Source organism: Choloepus didactylus, chromosome 10, assembly GCF_015220235.1.
Source record: "Choloepus didactylus isolate mChoDid1 chromosome 10, mChoDid1.pri, whole genome shotgun sequence".
In the NCBI taxonomy this organism is placed as follows: Eukaryota; Metazoa; Chordata; class Mammalia; order Pilosa; family Megalonychidae; genus Choloepus; species Choloepus didactylus.
The window spans coordinates 124,306,751-124,320,947 of NC_051316.1; the positions used below are offsets into that span (position 1 = coordinate 124,306,751).

Sequence of the window (14,197 nt, forward strand, 5' to 3'; positions counted from 1 at the left end):
CCTGCAGCTGACTCTTTGGTTATACTCTCCAGGATCTGGAGCAGTAACCTTCTGGGTTAGCAGTTAAAGGCAGATCCAGGGGTTGGTCCTCCACCTTGTACAGATCTCTCATCCCACACACACCCGTAGGTGGCCATCTCATTCATTCCCGTGGCCTGGTGGGCTCAATCTCACTCACTCATCTGTTTAACACCCGTTCACTGAGCCCCTGCTAGTACCAGGTACTATAGTGGGCATTCAAGATCTACCAGTGAACAAGACCCATCAAGATCCCTGGCCTGCATACCTTCTGTACCTTCTGGTGGGGAGTGGAGGTGGGGGCATGGACAGACAAACAATAAACATAATAAATATGTAAATGAATGGGTTATAAAAGAAGGTGGCACGTACCACAAAAGGAGACACAGAGAGATGGTTAAGGGAAATTGCAATTGCCAGGTGTAGACCTGGAAGAGAGACTTACAGCTTTTATTTGGTCAGGGCTGGCTGTTATTAAGAAGGTGACATGTGAGTAAGAGATTGAGGGGGTGAGGGAGGTAGCCAGGCAGAGAGCTGGGAGAAGAGCAGACCAGGCAAAGAAAGAGCCAGTGCAAAGGCCCTACGTGGGAGCATGCCTGGCATGTCCAAGAACAGCAAGTGTGGGTGAGTGGAGCGGGCATGAGGGAGGAGAGCACGGTGGGAAGACACAGGAGTGCAGGAGCCTTTTACCCTTAGTGAGACAGAAGAACCAATAGAATGACGTGACTTCACCTTTATTTTAAAAGGCTCACCCTGGCCAATATGTTGACTATGGATTGTAAGATACAACCAGAAGCTACAGCAATAATCCCAGACAGAGATGTGTCCTGGCCAAGGAACAGCAGTGGCCATGGTGAGAAGTTTCAGATTCTGGATATATTTTGAGGCAGAGCTAACAGGATTTCCCACCAGATTGGATATGGGATACAAGACAGAGATAAGCCAAAGATGAGTCAGGGGTGTTTTGTCTGAGCAACTGGAAAGATGGAGGTGGCATCAATGGGATGGAGAAGGCTGTAGGTGGAGCAGGTTTAGGGGAGGAGAGCAGATCGGGAGTCCTGCTTTGGTCCTGCTGGGCTTGAGGTGTCAATTAGACATTGAAGTAAGAACATCAAGGAGGCAGACGTATCTATGTCTGTCAAGTTCAGGAGAGCAACAGTGGCTAGAAGAAATCGCCAAGGAAGAGAACTAGGATTGATGAAGAAAAGGAATCAGCCAAGAAGTCTGAAAGGGATGACCAGCGAGGGAGGAGAAAACCAAGTGAGACCCACTGAAGAATGAGTATCCCACAGGAAGAAGTCATCAACTGGGACAAATGTTGCTGATCACTGAAAGGTCATACAAGACTAAGAACTGATCACGGAATTTAGCGTAACAGTCTCGGTGGAGTGCTGGGAGCAAGAGTATTGGAGTGGGTTCAAGAGATGGAAAGAAAGTAACTGGAGAGAGACCACAGGCAACTCTTTCCAAATTTGTCTATAAAGGAAAGGAAAAAAATAGGACAGTAGCTAGTGCCAGGAGTAGGGACAAGAGGAAGAAATAACACATTTATATCTCCAGGAAAGAGCAAGATACATGAGACACATATAAAGTGGAAATCTGCGAAGATCCTGATAGAAGTGTGGAAATTCTCATTATATGACTTCTGTTTTCTCACTGAACTTGGAAAATAGACCATGAGCTGAGAGTGAGGATGAAAGGGGAGATATTAAGAATCTCAGAAAAGAGGGAGAGGTATAAAGCGATCATCTAGGAGTGGGAGAACAAATGGATTAGAGCCACAGTGATTGCCTGGCAGCATGGAACTGTATAATTATAAACATAAAGCAAGACAAGGACCTGGGCTTTCCAACAGCCATTTCAGCTGCATGCGTTGAGGTACACAATGTGTGGGAAGTTGGAATGAATTAGGATTATGGTTTTGGGAAGCAACTATGAGGAAGCAAGAGAGGGAGAAAGGATTCGAGTGCATAGGCAAGGGACTAACTGCAATGAATGGCCATGGAATTTAAACTGGGTAAGGAGGGGAGATAAGGACATCCAGGGTGGAGAGCCACTGAAGAGGTGAGAGGATCAATAAACGGAGGTTCCAGTGGGTAGAGGGATTGCTGAATTGGAACAAGAGGGAATATGCTAGAAATGGAATGGTTTCCAAATGTACGTCTCCAACATGCATCTCTTTCATGAGTTCAAACACCAAAATAAAGCCAACAGTCACCCATACATGGATTTCCCACAGGGACCTTGGGCCAAGGTTAGACTGAACGCATCATTTCCCCCACAGCTCTTCCTTCTTCCCAATGTATTTCCCACTCAATTTTGCCTGGGAAAGAAACTGGCGAGACTCTCGTCTCTTCCTTCCTACTCCCCTCCACTGCCCGCCATGCTCCCATCCTCATACCCAATGGTCACCAACCCGACTCCAGCCTGTGAATCAACCTCTTGATTATCTCCCTCCAATCCATCCACTTTCCTCAGCCCTTCTTCAATCCCTTTACTTAGTCCAGCTCTCACTTCTTACTAAGTCTAACTAACATTCAGTCTCCTACCTTTTGGTCTTCCAATCCGTTACCCACAGTGCCACCAGAGCAGCTTTCAACTCTGCTCCCACAACTCTGCTACTTAAAATCCTTTTGTGGCTTCTCACTGACTTTAAATGACCAGCCAACCTCCTGGCAAGGCACAAATGCTCCTGTGAGACCACAGCCCCCTCCTGCTCCACCTCTTCGCTTCCTACCCACCACCCCACCCGCACACAGGTTGCTTGGCAGTCTCAGGGAGCTATTCATAGATCCCCAGGTGACTCTTGCTCCTGCTTGCCTCTGCGTGCTCATCACTTCATCTACCTGAAACTCATCTCACTGCTTTCTTCACCTAACTTCCACGAAGCATTTCCAACTTCCACTCCTCCCACTTCCAACAAGGCCCCAGCTCCACTTCAGGCCTACTGTGAAGTCCCAAATCATCTCATGCCTATCTCTGTATGGTCACACTGATCATATCATCTTTTAATTCCTTACGACTCGTCAGCCTCTTTCACTAGACTATACCCTTTTCGAAGGCAAGACCCCTGTCTTTCACATTTGAAATTCTATGTACTATTTGGTACATATTACATATTCTATGTACATGTTACATGTTCTGTGTACTATTTGGTACCTAGTAAGCACTAAATAAATAATCTTGAAAGAATTAAATAAATAAATGGTGGGATAATGTTAGAAGATTTTAACCTAGTAAAAGGACTGTGGCTAAAGTTTGTTTAACCCTCCCTGTTAGCCACGAGTGGAAGTGCGTATGATAATATTACCTGATTCTTATGGCAATTGTAAATACTCAGACAAAAGAAAAAGATCAGCAACTTTCTAGGAGTTTCAAGTGTGCAATAAAGAAATTCATAGGGTCTGGAGTAGAAGGAAAAGTTGATAGTCATCACATGTCATTCACCAAATTTTTATTGAGTACTTACTGGGCTAGGCCCTACGCTAGCAAAACAAATAGTCCCTGACCCAGTAGGAGGTTACAGCCCAATAATATCAATGGCTATTTATTAAATACATATTATGTACCAGGTATTTGTGAGGCATTTTACATACAGTATTTTGTTTAATTTTAACAAACCTACAAGATAAGTCCTACTATTATAATTTTAGAGATGAGGAAAACAAGGCTTAGAGATTTTAAAAGTAACTTGACCAAGGACACAGCCAATAAAAGGCCAAGCAGGTAACTGATTCCACGACACCATCCAGTTCTCCTACCGTCATTTAGTAAAATACTACAAAGTGACCCCAATATCACATCATTATTAGGACACCGTCCTCTCTCATCCCACACTTCGGTACTTGAAGCACCCCATTCTAAGAGGACAACATGAGCTGCGCTTCTATCACGACATGCATGCCACTGTGGGGCTAATATGAGGAATCAACCAATGATTCTGTTTAAAAACTGGCCTGTTCTCCTTTGAACATCTGTTTATTTTAATGTTTAAATGTTTTGCTTCTTAAAGACAAGGAGCAATTTCAATCAGGAAAAAGCCTAAGGTTCAACAAAGAAGTATTAACAGTGTATAGTGTTTTGTTCTGTCTTGTTGCTTAAGCAGGAGGAGAGGAGAAAAAAGCAAAAGTGTCAGGAGCAGGGAGATAAAGGAGCAAAATAACTCAAGAGGCCTGATTCCCAATAGTTTCCTTTTCCTGCTTGGAAAGAGTCAATGGCTTTCATGAATATAGAACAAAAGAAAAGTATTCTCTTTCTCTATGTTTTGACCAGGAAAGGGAAAAAAAGATTCTGGGCAAATTCCAGGAGGCAGGCGTGAGCTGAGTAAGGCCGTGTCTGTGGGGCCCCCACAGAGCAACCCGACTAGAGGCAGGGGGCCGGGGGGCTCGGGGTAGCAGGGGCACTGTGCCAAGACATGGTCCAGGGGCTGGGGTCAGCAGGGGGCACTGAGCTGAGGCAGGGTCCAGGGACTCGGGGCAGCAGGGGGCACTGAACTGAGACAGGGTCCAGGGGCTGGGAGCAGCAGGGGGCACTGTGCTAAGGCAGGGTCCAGGGGCTTGGGGCAGCAGGGGGCACTGCACTGAGACGGGGTCCAGGGGCTTGGGGCAGCAGGGGGCACTGCGCTAAGGCGGGGTCCAGGGGCTGGGGGCAGCAGGGGGCACTGCGCTGAGACGGGGTCCAGGGGCTCAGGGCAGCAGGGGGTACTGAGCTAGGACGGGGTCCAGGGGCTTGGAGCAGCAGGGGGCACTGCGCTAAGGCGGGGTCCAGGGGCTGGGGGTAGCAGAGGGCACTGCGCTGAGACGGGGTCCAGGGGCTGAGGGCAGCGGGGGGCACTGAGCTAGGACGGGGTCCAGGGACTCGGGGCAGCAGGGGGCACTGAACTGAGACAGGGTCCAGGGGCTGGGAGCAGCAGGAGGCACTGTGCTAAGGCAGGGTCCAGGGGCTTGGGGCAGCAGGGGGCACTGCACTGAGACGGGGTCCAGGGGCTTGGGGCAGAAGGGGGCACTGCGCTAAGGCGGGGTCCAGGGGCTGGGGGCAGCAGGGGGCACTGCGCTGAGACGGGGTCCAGGGGCTCAGGGCAGCAGGGGGCACTGAACTAGGACGGGGTCCAGGGACTCAGGGCAGCAGGGGGCACTGCACTAGGACGGGGTCCAGGGCCTGGGGGTACCAGGGGGCACTGTGCTGAGACGGGGTCCAGGGGCTGAGGGCAGCAGGGGGCACTGAGCTAGGACGGGGTCCAGGGACTCAGGGCAGCAGGGGGCACTGCACTAGGATGGGGTCCAGGGGCTGGGGGCAGCAGGGGGCACTGAGCTAGGACGGGGTCCAGGGACTCAGGGCAGCAGGGGGCACTGCACTAGGATGGGGTCCAGGGGCTGGGGGCAGCAGGGGGCACTGAGCTAGGACGGAAGATCATCAGGTCGGGTATCAGGAATCTGAGGTTTAGTTTTACCCCAGCTTATTTCTAACTTGCTGCTGACCTTGAGCAAGTCACTCAACCACCACGGAACTCGGGTAGTCGAGAATTTCCGGCCCTTCCACTTCTATCTCTCAGCTAGCACCTGGCTCATCATCTCTATCCCCTTCCTTTTAAAAACCTATTTTAGCTCATATTTTACTCAGTTTTATGTTCTCTGTTCCTAATACATGTTTTAGCCCCTCAATAAAAATAAATACGGCATATTTATTTTTATATTTAAAAAATTTAACAGTTAATGGATACGAGATTTCTTTTTGGGATAATGGAAACTGCCTAGTTTTGGATCTAGATAGAGGGGGTGACTGCACAACACTGTGAATACACTGGATTGTTTACTTTAAAACGGTTAATTTTGTGATATGGAAATTTCACCTCAATATAAAATAATAACATTGCATAAAAAGTGTTAAGCCCATAATCTCAAAACACTAACACAACACTATTTTTTGTTTTTTTGCACACTGCTTGCCAGTTTCTTTCCAAATGATGCTGTGCATTTATTTTCTACTTGTCTACTGCAAAAAAAAAAAAAAAAAAAAAACTTCTTAATAATATTCAGTCCATATTTCATTCATTGCCCACTACAGGGCAGTGATCATTGATGGAAAAACGTGTCACTGCTGACCTGGAAATACTGACTTACCTACAAGAAGCCTTCTGAGTAGAATAGGTGAATTCACATTTTCCATGAATGCAGTAACCATTGAGGTTTTCAGGGCAAGGCATGTGGTTTCCCATATAAACATCTTCTCTTTGATCACTAGCATCTTGAAAGAACATAAACCAGGTCACCAAATAGTGAAAAGCAAATAGACAGATAGGGACTTTTTCAAAGGTCCTGAGACAGCAAATAAATCCTCCCCTTGTCAACCACCTCATGCAAGGAGGTTGAATAAGCTCAAGAGCCCTTCAAAATCCCATTCTTCTAGAAACACAACAGGCAGACAGTTGAGATTCAAAGCACTTAAAAATAATGTTTGCAGGCTGTGACCACTATGAGCTACTGTCGCTGAAAGACAATCTGCCAAACAAAACTAAACTTCTTTGTTAATGAAATAAATCCTAGATCTAGAAGGAGGCTCACCTGTGAAAGAGAGGTGGTGATTAGAGCACTGGCTTTTGGGGAATTGGCTTACTCTAATCATTCACCTCGTAGCTAGGAAATTAAGGCCAAAGAACTGGAATGGCAGAGGGCAAGTTACGGGAGTCTTAAAATTTTATGGCAAAAGGCTTATTTGAGGGATGAAAATTACCAAGCAAATTGATTTTTTTCCAAATGAAAATCACTTTGTTCTCTTTACATGCATTTTTCTTAGTACATGTTCAGTGTAAAAAATAAATTCAAATATAGAGAACATATAAAAAAGCAATTTACAATCACCTGAAATTCCTCTATCCAAAGAGAATCACTGTTACCATGTGGATGAGCGTCTGTTCAGATTTCATTACACATGATTTCAACTGAATTAAGATGAACTGAGGAAGACGGAAGGGTGGTATTACCACTGTCAGAAACGGGAATGACAGGAAGGACAGGTAGGAGGGGGCAGGAAAGATGAAGTCACAGGGGCCCTGTCATCACAATCAGTCCCATGCATTCCTTTTTCTCTCTCTTTCTCAACACACACACACAAACCCACACATTATAGAATGGATTTTTGCACTTCTCTTTTGGCATATACACCATTACACTAATTCACAGCCCCATGGACCCCGAGTTAACCCAAATTTACAGGAATGTCCACATGTAGGAAAGATTCCCAGGCTACCTGCCATTTCTGGTTTCCAGTGATTCTGTGCACAATTATCTGTGTGGCCTTGAGTACACTCCTCTCCACACCAGAGAGTTCAAAACTGTACAATCAGGATCAAACAGGACCTATCCTTTATGGGGTTTGGAGAGATCGGGGAGATGATGGGTGTAGGAACCACTGAAACAATAAGCGATCTGTAGAGAACACCACATCGCAGCAAAGGACTTATCTCCCCACGATACAAATCAAGGAGCTAATAAAATCTGAAGAATGTTGATGGGAGCAGATTAAAAAGGGATGAAATAGGTGGCTGTGTGTATATGTAGCATGGGAGATGGGGCAAAGTCAGGGAGATGTGGGAAGACAGGGGCCAGGTGTGAGAACTGGAAAGTAAAAAGCAGATTTCCCTGGAAACCAAATTTTTTACATATAAAAAGAGAAAACACTTTCAATGATGATTAAGTTCAATGACAGGATAGCAAAAGCAAAAAGTTCATGCCGCCTCTAACAAGATGCAAGGGATGACATTTTACCCCACACGTTTAATTCTGCTGATTTAGTTTACACCTAGAAAGAGAACTGAACCAGAAGTCAGGGGACCCAGCATGTAAGGCTAAGGATGTCTCAGCTGCTTTGTGAACTCAGTCACATCACTTCCTCCAAGGGAGCTGAGTAAAATCAGCACTGTCCAACAGAAGTATAATGCAAACTGCATGGGTAATTTACAATATTCCAGCAGAAACAGGTAAATTAATTTTAATGATATAGTTTATCTAACCCAATATATATCCAAAATATTAACATTTCAACATGGACTCAACATTCAAAAATTACTGAGATATTCTATATTCTTTTCTTTAAATAGGTCTTTGCAATCAGTGGGTATGTTATACACAGAGCACATCTCAATTCTGACTGGCCACATTTTGAGTGCTCCGTTGCCATATGTGGCCAGTTCAGTGCAGACAAATAATTCATTTATCGTCTATTAATCATCTATATCAGGCACTCTGCTAGATGCTGGGCATACAGAAATAACTAAGACATATCCCGTCTTCAAGGGTTTATAAGATCTCCTCCAGCTCCCAAACTATAATTCAACCATGGCAAAACAAATCAACCCCTCCTCTGGGCTATCGTAACTCTGAGTGCCATCCTCTATTACAACACTCACCGTCTGGGGTCAGAGCTGTTTGGTTTCTTTTCCCAGTCTCTACCATTAGACTGGGAGCTCCTTGAAAATGTGGTCCTTGTGTTATTTATTTCTGTGTAACTATTTAGAACACGGTGTGTACAGTGGTTAAGAGCTCAGCTCTTGAGTGAAATCCTGGTCACAGCATGCTCGAGCTGTGTGACCTAAAAAAAGGCACTTAAAATGGTTAAGCCTTGGTCTCCTCATGTGAGAAGTGGAGATAATGGCATCTCCTTCTCACAGGGCTGTTGTAAGGACTAATGCATGTAAAGAACGTAGAACAGTGCCTGGCACACAATAAGTGCTTAATAAATATTACCAAATATTATTACACGCTTGTTCTAGGTTAGCTATGTGTCCTAAAAAGATACCTTGAAGCTATAATCCCCAGTATCTCAGAATGTGACCTTATTCAGAAATAAATTACAGATGGATTAGGCAAGTAGAAATGAGGTCATACTGGATTAGGGTGAGCCGTTAACCCAGTAAGGGGGTCCTTAAAAGGTGGGTGGAGACACAGAAGGGAAGAAGGCCACGAGACAACTGAGGCAGAGCCACGGAACAGATTCCTCCCTGGAGCCCTCAGAGGGAGCGTGGCTCAGCTCCCTTGATTTCGGACCTCTAGCCCCTAGAACTGTCCGGAGAGATACATGTCTGTGTTTAAGCCCCCAGTTTGTGCCACTTGGTTACACAAGCCCTAACAAACTAAGACATTGTTCCATCAATGTTTGTTGAACATATGGATTCTAATTTTCATTTATTGATATGTCATACTGCAAAACCGTTCAGTTTTACAACTTGAAATCCTCTACCGAAAGACAAAAAAAAATTTATGGATTGTGTTTTTGTTGTTTTGCATTGACAAAATTAGTTATCCAAAGAAAGGTTTCCACCTTGAATTCCCCCAAGTGAAATGAACTGCTTTTATTAGTCCTGGGCTGCCTTGCACAACCGAGGTTGAATCACAACTAATTCATCTTTTATTTATTCATTAACACTTGCGATCAAAGCAGACTTTCCTATAGCAATTAGCCCTGATGAGAAATGGTTTAACAGAAACCAAATTAACCAAGTCAAATGTACTCTTCTTGCTATAGTTTCAAGCAAAAACTACTCTTCTATATTCCCAATCAGTCATAAGTGACTTGAAGGCAGTAACTGTCTCCTACAGCCCACACCACACTGGCAGCGTCTCAGAACAGGATACTTTGATAGTGCAACACACCAGGCAAGTATATAACATTGGGACTGCAGGGACTGAGGTTGTGAACCAACCAACAAGAATAAAGTCCTATAATGTGTATAACTATAGGCGTACCTGAGGCTGAAGTGATATACTAACCTACCAGAAGCAAATCTTATAAACAGCAGAAAATTTCAAAAATAATGCAGAGCTGAAAACTATCAGAGAATTCAGTTACATGCAAGCAATGAGAAAAAATTAACTAAATTAAGAAGCATGGAGTTTGGAGAAATTAATGGACAAAAGTACGGCACTGACAAACATTTAATGAATGAATGAATGAAAGAATATGGTATCAAACTCCAGACAAGTGAAGCTGTATAAACCATGGACACGTCTAATAAGGGCTTTGAGAGTCCAAATTCGGCATTCTGCCTGATTCCAACATTATTCATTCCATTATACTCACATACTATTTCCGTGCAAAACTATATGCTCAGCTTGTTAAAAAAAAAAAAAAAAAAAAGTAAATGAACAATGGAGGGAGGAGGGGGATGAAATGTTTTGCATGTTCTTCTTTATTTTAATTTTTATTTTATTTTTTGGAGTAATGAAAATTTCAAAGATTGTGGTGATGAATGCACAACTATATGATGACACTATGAACAACTGATTGTACACTTTGAAGGACCTGTATGTTACTTGAATATATCTCAATAAAATTGCATTTAAAAATAAAAATAAATAAAAATAAACTATATGCTCAGCTAAGCTAAAGAAAAAGCACAGCTGGTCCCTGTCCTCAAGGAGCTAATAATCAATTTAGGGAACCTACACATACACAGGAAGAAGCTGAACTATGCAAAGGGGTGAAGTCTCACCTGGCAGTTTACAATCTCATGTCAAAAGAAGATTTTACAAATACTAGGTGCTACAGAAGTTCAAGTTCAAAGGAGAATGTATAGGCTAAATGACTCAAGAAAGGATTCATAAAGATAGGGTGGGCCACAATTTAGGCCTCAGAGAAGAGGAGCTTTAGATAAGAGTCGGTGAGAGCCAAAGGGGAGGTGTGTTACACACAACATATGCTCAAGAACAAGCTGCACATCAAGCTAACAAGAGTCATGCACTCAGAGTAGGGAAGGGCGTAAGTAAAAGCTGGAGAAGTGGGCTGGAATCACATTATGGAAAAACTGGAATTCCAGGTGAGAAATGTTTTGTTAATCATAGAACCAAGGAAGATGCTAAAGGGCTTCTAGCTGGAAAGCAACACAATGAAAGTTGTTATACAGAGAAATTAACTGGGAGTGGTTGCCCAGGGCACTTTAAACAGGTGAACTTAATGGTATGTAATTTATATCTCAATAAAGCTATTTAAAGATTAATACCAGTGTATAAGATAAAGGGAAGAATATCATATACTACCACTAATGTGAACACTGCAAAATGTAAAATAAATGGTTTATAATATAGAATGTAGGGGAACTAGCGATAAGAGAGCAATTAAGGACAGGGGGAACGATAACCCAACAAGAACCATTAAGCTATCGTGGGTAAATTTAACGATCTGGGAATGCCCAGGAATGACCATGGTTTGTTAATTTCTGATGGGTATGACAGGAACAAGTTCACAGAAATGTTGCAATATTAGGTTATTTTCTTGGGGTAGAGGAGGAACATGTTGTAAGTAAAGTAGTTATTTAGGTTAGTTGTCTTTTTCTTACTCCCTTGTTACGGTTTGTTTGAAATGTTTTTTTATTGTTTTTTTTTAAATTTTTTTAATATAGTTAATTAAAAAAAAAAGTTAATTAAAAAAAAAAAAAAACAACAATGAAAAAAATATGCAGAGCCCCCCTGAGGAGCTGGTGGAGAATGCAGGGGTATTGTGTTGGGCTTCCCCACCTCAATGGTTGCCGATGTGCTCACATAGGGCACTGGCAGTCTGATGGGTTGAGCCCTCTACCACAGGACTTGCCCTTGGCAAGGCTGCTGCTGCAAAGGAGAGGCTAGGCCTGCTTATAATTGTGCCTAAGTGTCTCCTCCTGAATGCCTCTTTGTTGCTCAGATGTGGCCCTCTCTCTCTAGTAAGCCAACTTGGCAGGTGAAATCACTGCCCTCCCCCCTACGTGGGATCTGACATCCAGGGGAGTGAATCTCCCTGGCGACATGGAATATGACTCCCGGGGAGGAATGTAGACCTGGCATCATGGGATGAGAACATCTTCTTGACCGAAAGGGGGACATGAAAGGAAGTGAAATAAGCTTCAGTGGCAGAGAGATTCCAAAAGGAGCTGAGAGGTCACTCGGACGGACACTCTTACACACAATATAGACAAACCTTTTTAGGTTCTAATGAATTGTAATAGCTAGCAGTCAATACTTGAAACTATCAAACTACAACCCAGAACCCCTGAATCTTGAAGATGACTGTATAAAAATGTAGCTTATGAGGGGTGACAATGTGATTGGGAAAGCCATATGGACCACACTCCCCTTTGTCCGGTGTATGGATGGATAAGTAGAAAAATGGGGCGGGGGGGGGTGCACCCAGTGTTCTTTTTTATTTTAATTGTTCTTTTTCACTTTAATTTTTATTCTTATTATTTTTATGTGTGTGGTAATGAAAATGTCAAAAATTAATTTTGGTGATGAATGCACAACTATATAACGGTACTGTGAACAACTGAATGTACGCTTTGTATGACTGCGTGGTACATGAATATATCTCAATAAAAATGAATTAAAAAAAAAAAGATAAAGGGATGGGGGTGGGGGTATAAGAAAGCCAGGCTACTGAATCGGAGGTTATTACATAATCCAAGTTTGTGGCAAGAAAAAAACTAAGCTGGAGCATAACAAAAGGAGTAGAAGGAAACACAGAGATACAAAACATAAAAATAAATCAACAAACACAGCTTGAGGGAGGCTTTGCAAAGTGAATAAACTCAGAAAGTGGGATGAAGAAGGCTCCTTGGATTCCATTTGGTCCAATGAAGGAATGGCTTCAGTTTTACCCCAAGAGCTTGTTTCTACTTGAGCACTTCCAGAGATGACAAACTCATTATATATACTTTATTGCATCATTCATCAGATTGTCCTTATGTTGAGTGAAATCTAATTTTGTGCAGATTTCCCCACGCCTGTGCCCCTCTCCATCACATACACCACCCCCTCCCCTCCCCATGACCAATGCCCACCCATCTTGTCTGGTAAAGACCATACTTCCCCAACTCCATCCTTATTTGAACAAGTTTAGTTTGCAACAACTGTATTTCAAAGTTGGCCCAACACTAACCTAAGGATATTTAAGTATTTAGTATATTTAAGTATTTTGTAGAAGAGAACTGTCCTCTTTATTGAAGATGCTATTAATACAGAATTATATTTTTAAAAATGACTTTAAATTTGAGCCTAATGACAGAGGGTTTAGTAGAGAAAATGCAGTAAGATGATCTCAAACCTGGACCTTCTGTCACTCAGTAGGTATTCATTAAGGCACCTATTATGTTCCAGGCCCCCTGGTAGTTGCTGGAGTTGAGGCAATGGCAAGACAAACAAAAATTAGGCAGAAAGATCCAATAGACAACAGAATATATGAGACTAGTGCTCAGGAGAAAGACTAAGGCTAGAGAACAAATCTGAAGGTTCACCCAGGTGATAGCTGAGAATAGATTAACGTTCTGAAGGAAATTTAGAAAAACAGCAAGGGGGCCGACCAAATCCTGGAATAGCTGTGATACAACGGAAAGAGCACCAGACTTAGGGTTGAAAAGTCTGAATTCTAATTTTGCTCTCTCTTTCCACATGAGCCACAACCTCCCGCTGCTTCTTCATCTGAAAAAGGTGGATAACATGGTGGTTACAGGGTTGTTACACAAATATGTGAAAGCACATGGCAGATAGCAGGGCACTTGATAAACACTTATTGAATGGATGAATATTCTACTAATGTCACTCATGAACCATAATATTAAACAGCAAGATGGGCAGAATCTCCAGTGGCGAAACCTTTTGAGCACAGCCAGGCTACCTGCATTGAGACTAGAAAACAAAAGTAACACCAATCATCATAAAAGCATATACAGTGAATTTAGTGATACATCTATCACTTACTATCAGAGTAATCCTAAGCAGCCAATGCTACTGAACCCACTTTATAAGATGTTAAAATTAAGGCTCGGATGGAGAACATCTTCTTGACCAAAAGGGGGATGTGAAAGGAAATGAAATAAGCTTCAGTGGCAGAGAGATTCCAAAAGGAGCAGAGGTCACTCTGGTGGGCACTCTGATGCACAATATAGACAATCCGTTTTAGGTTCTAATGAATTGGGGTAGCTGGTGGTGGATACCTGAAACTATCAAACTACAACCCAGAACCCATGAATCTTGAAGACAATTGTATAGAAATGTGGCTTATGAGGGGGGACAGTGGGATCGGGGGGGCCATGGGGATCACACTCCCCTTTGTCTAGTTTGTGGATGGATGAGTGGAAAGGTGGGGGAAGGAAACAAACAGACAAGGGCGCCCAGTGTTCTTTTTTTACTTTAGTTGTTCTTTTTCACTTTAATTATTA

General features: G+C 43.2%; 1 protein-coding gene across 1 annotated transcript in view; it reads right to left on the bottom strand.

Moving 5' to 3' along the window:
• Positions 1-14,197, bottom strand: part of TMEFF1 (transmembrane protein with EGF like and two follistatin like domains 1) — a 96,060-nt gene that overhangs the window by 7,255 nt on the left and 74,608 nt on the right. The window contains exon 8 of the mRNA XM_037797892.1: positions 6,138-6,261. Within this exon, the coding sequence (XP_037653820.1) occupies positions 6,138-6,261 (124 nt within the window). The remainder of the gene's footprint in view (positions 1-6,137; positions 6,262-14,197) is intronic.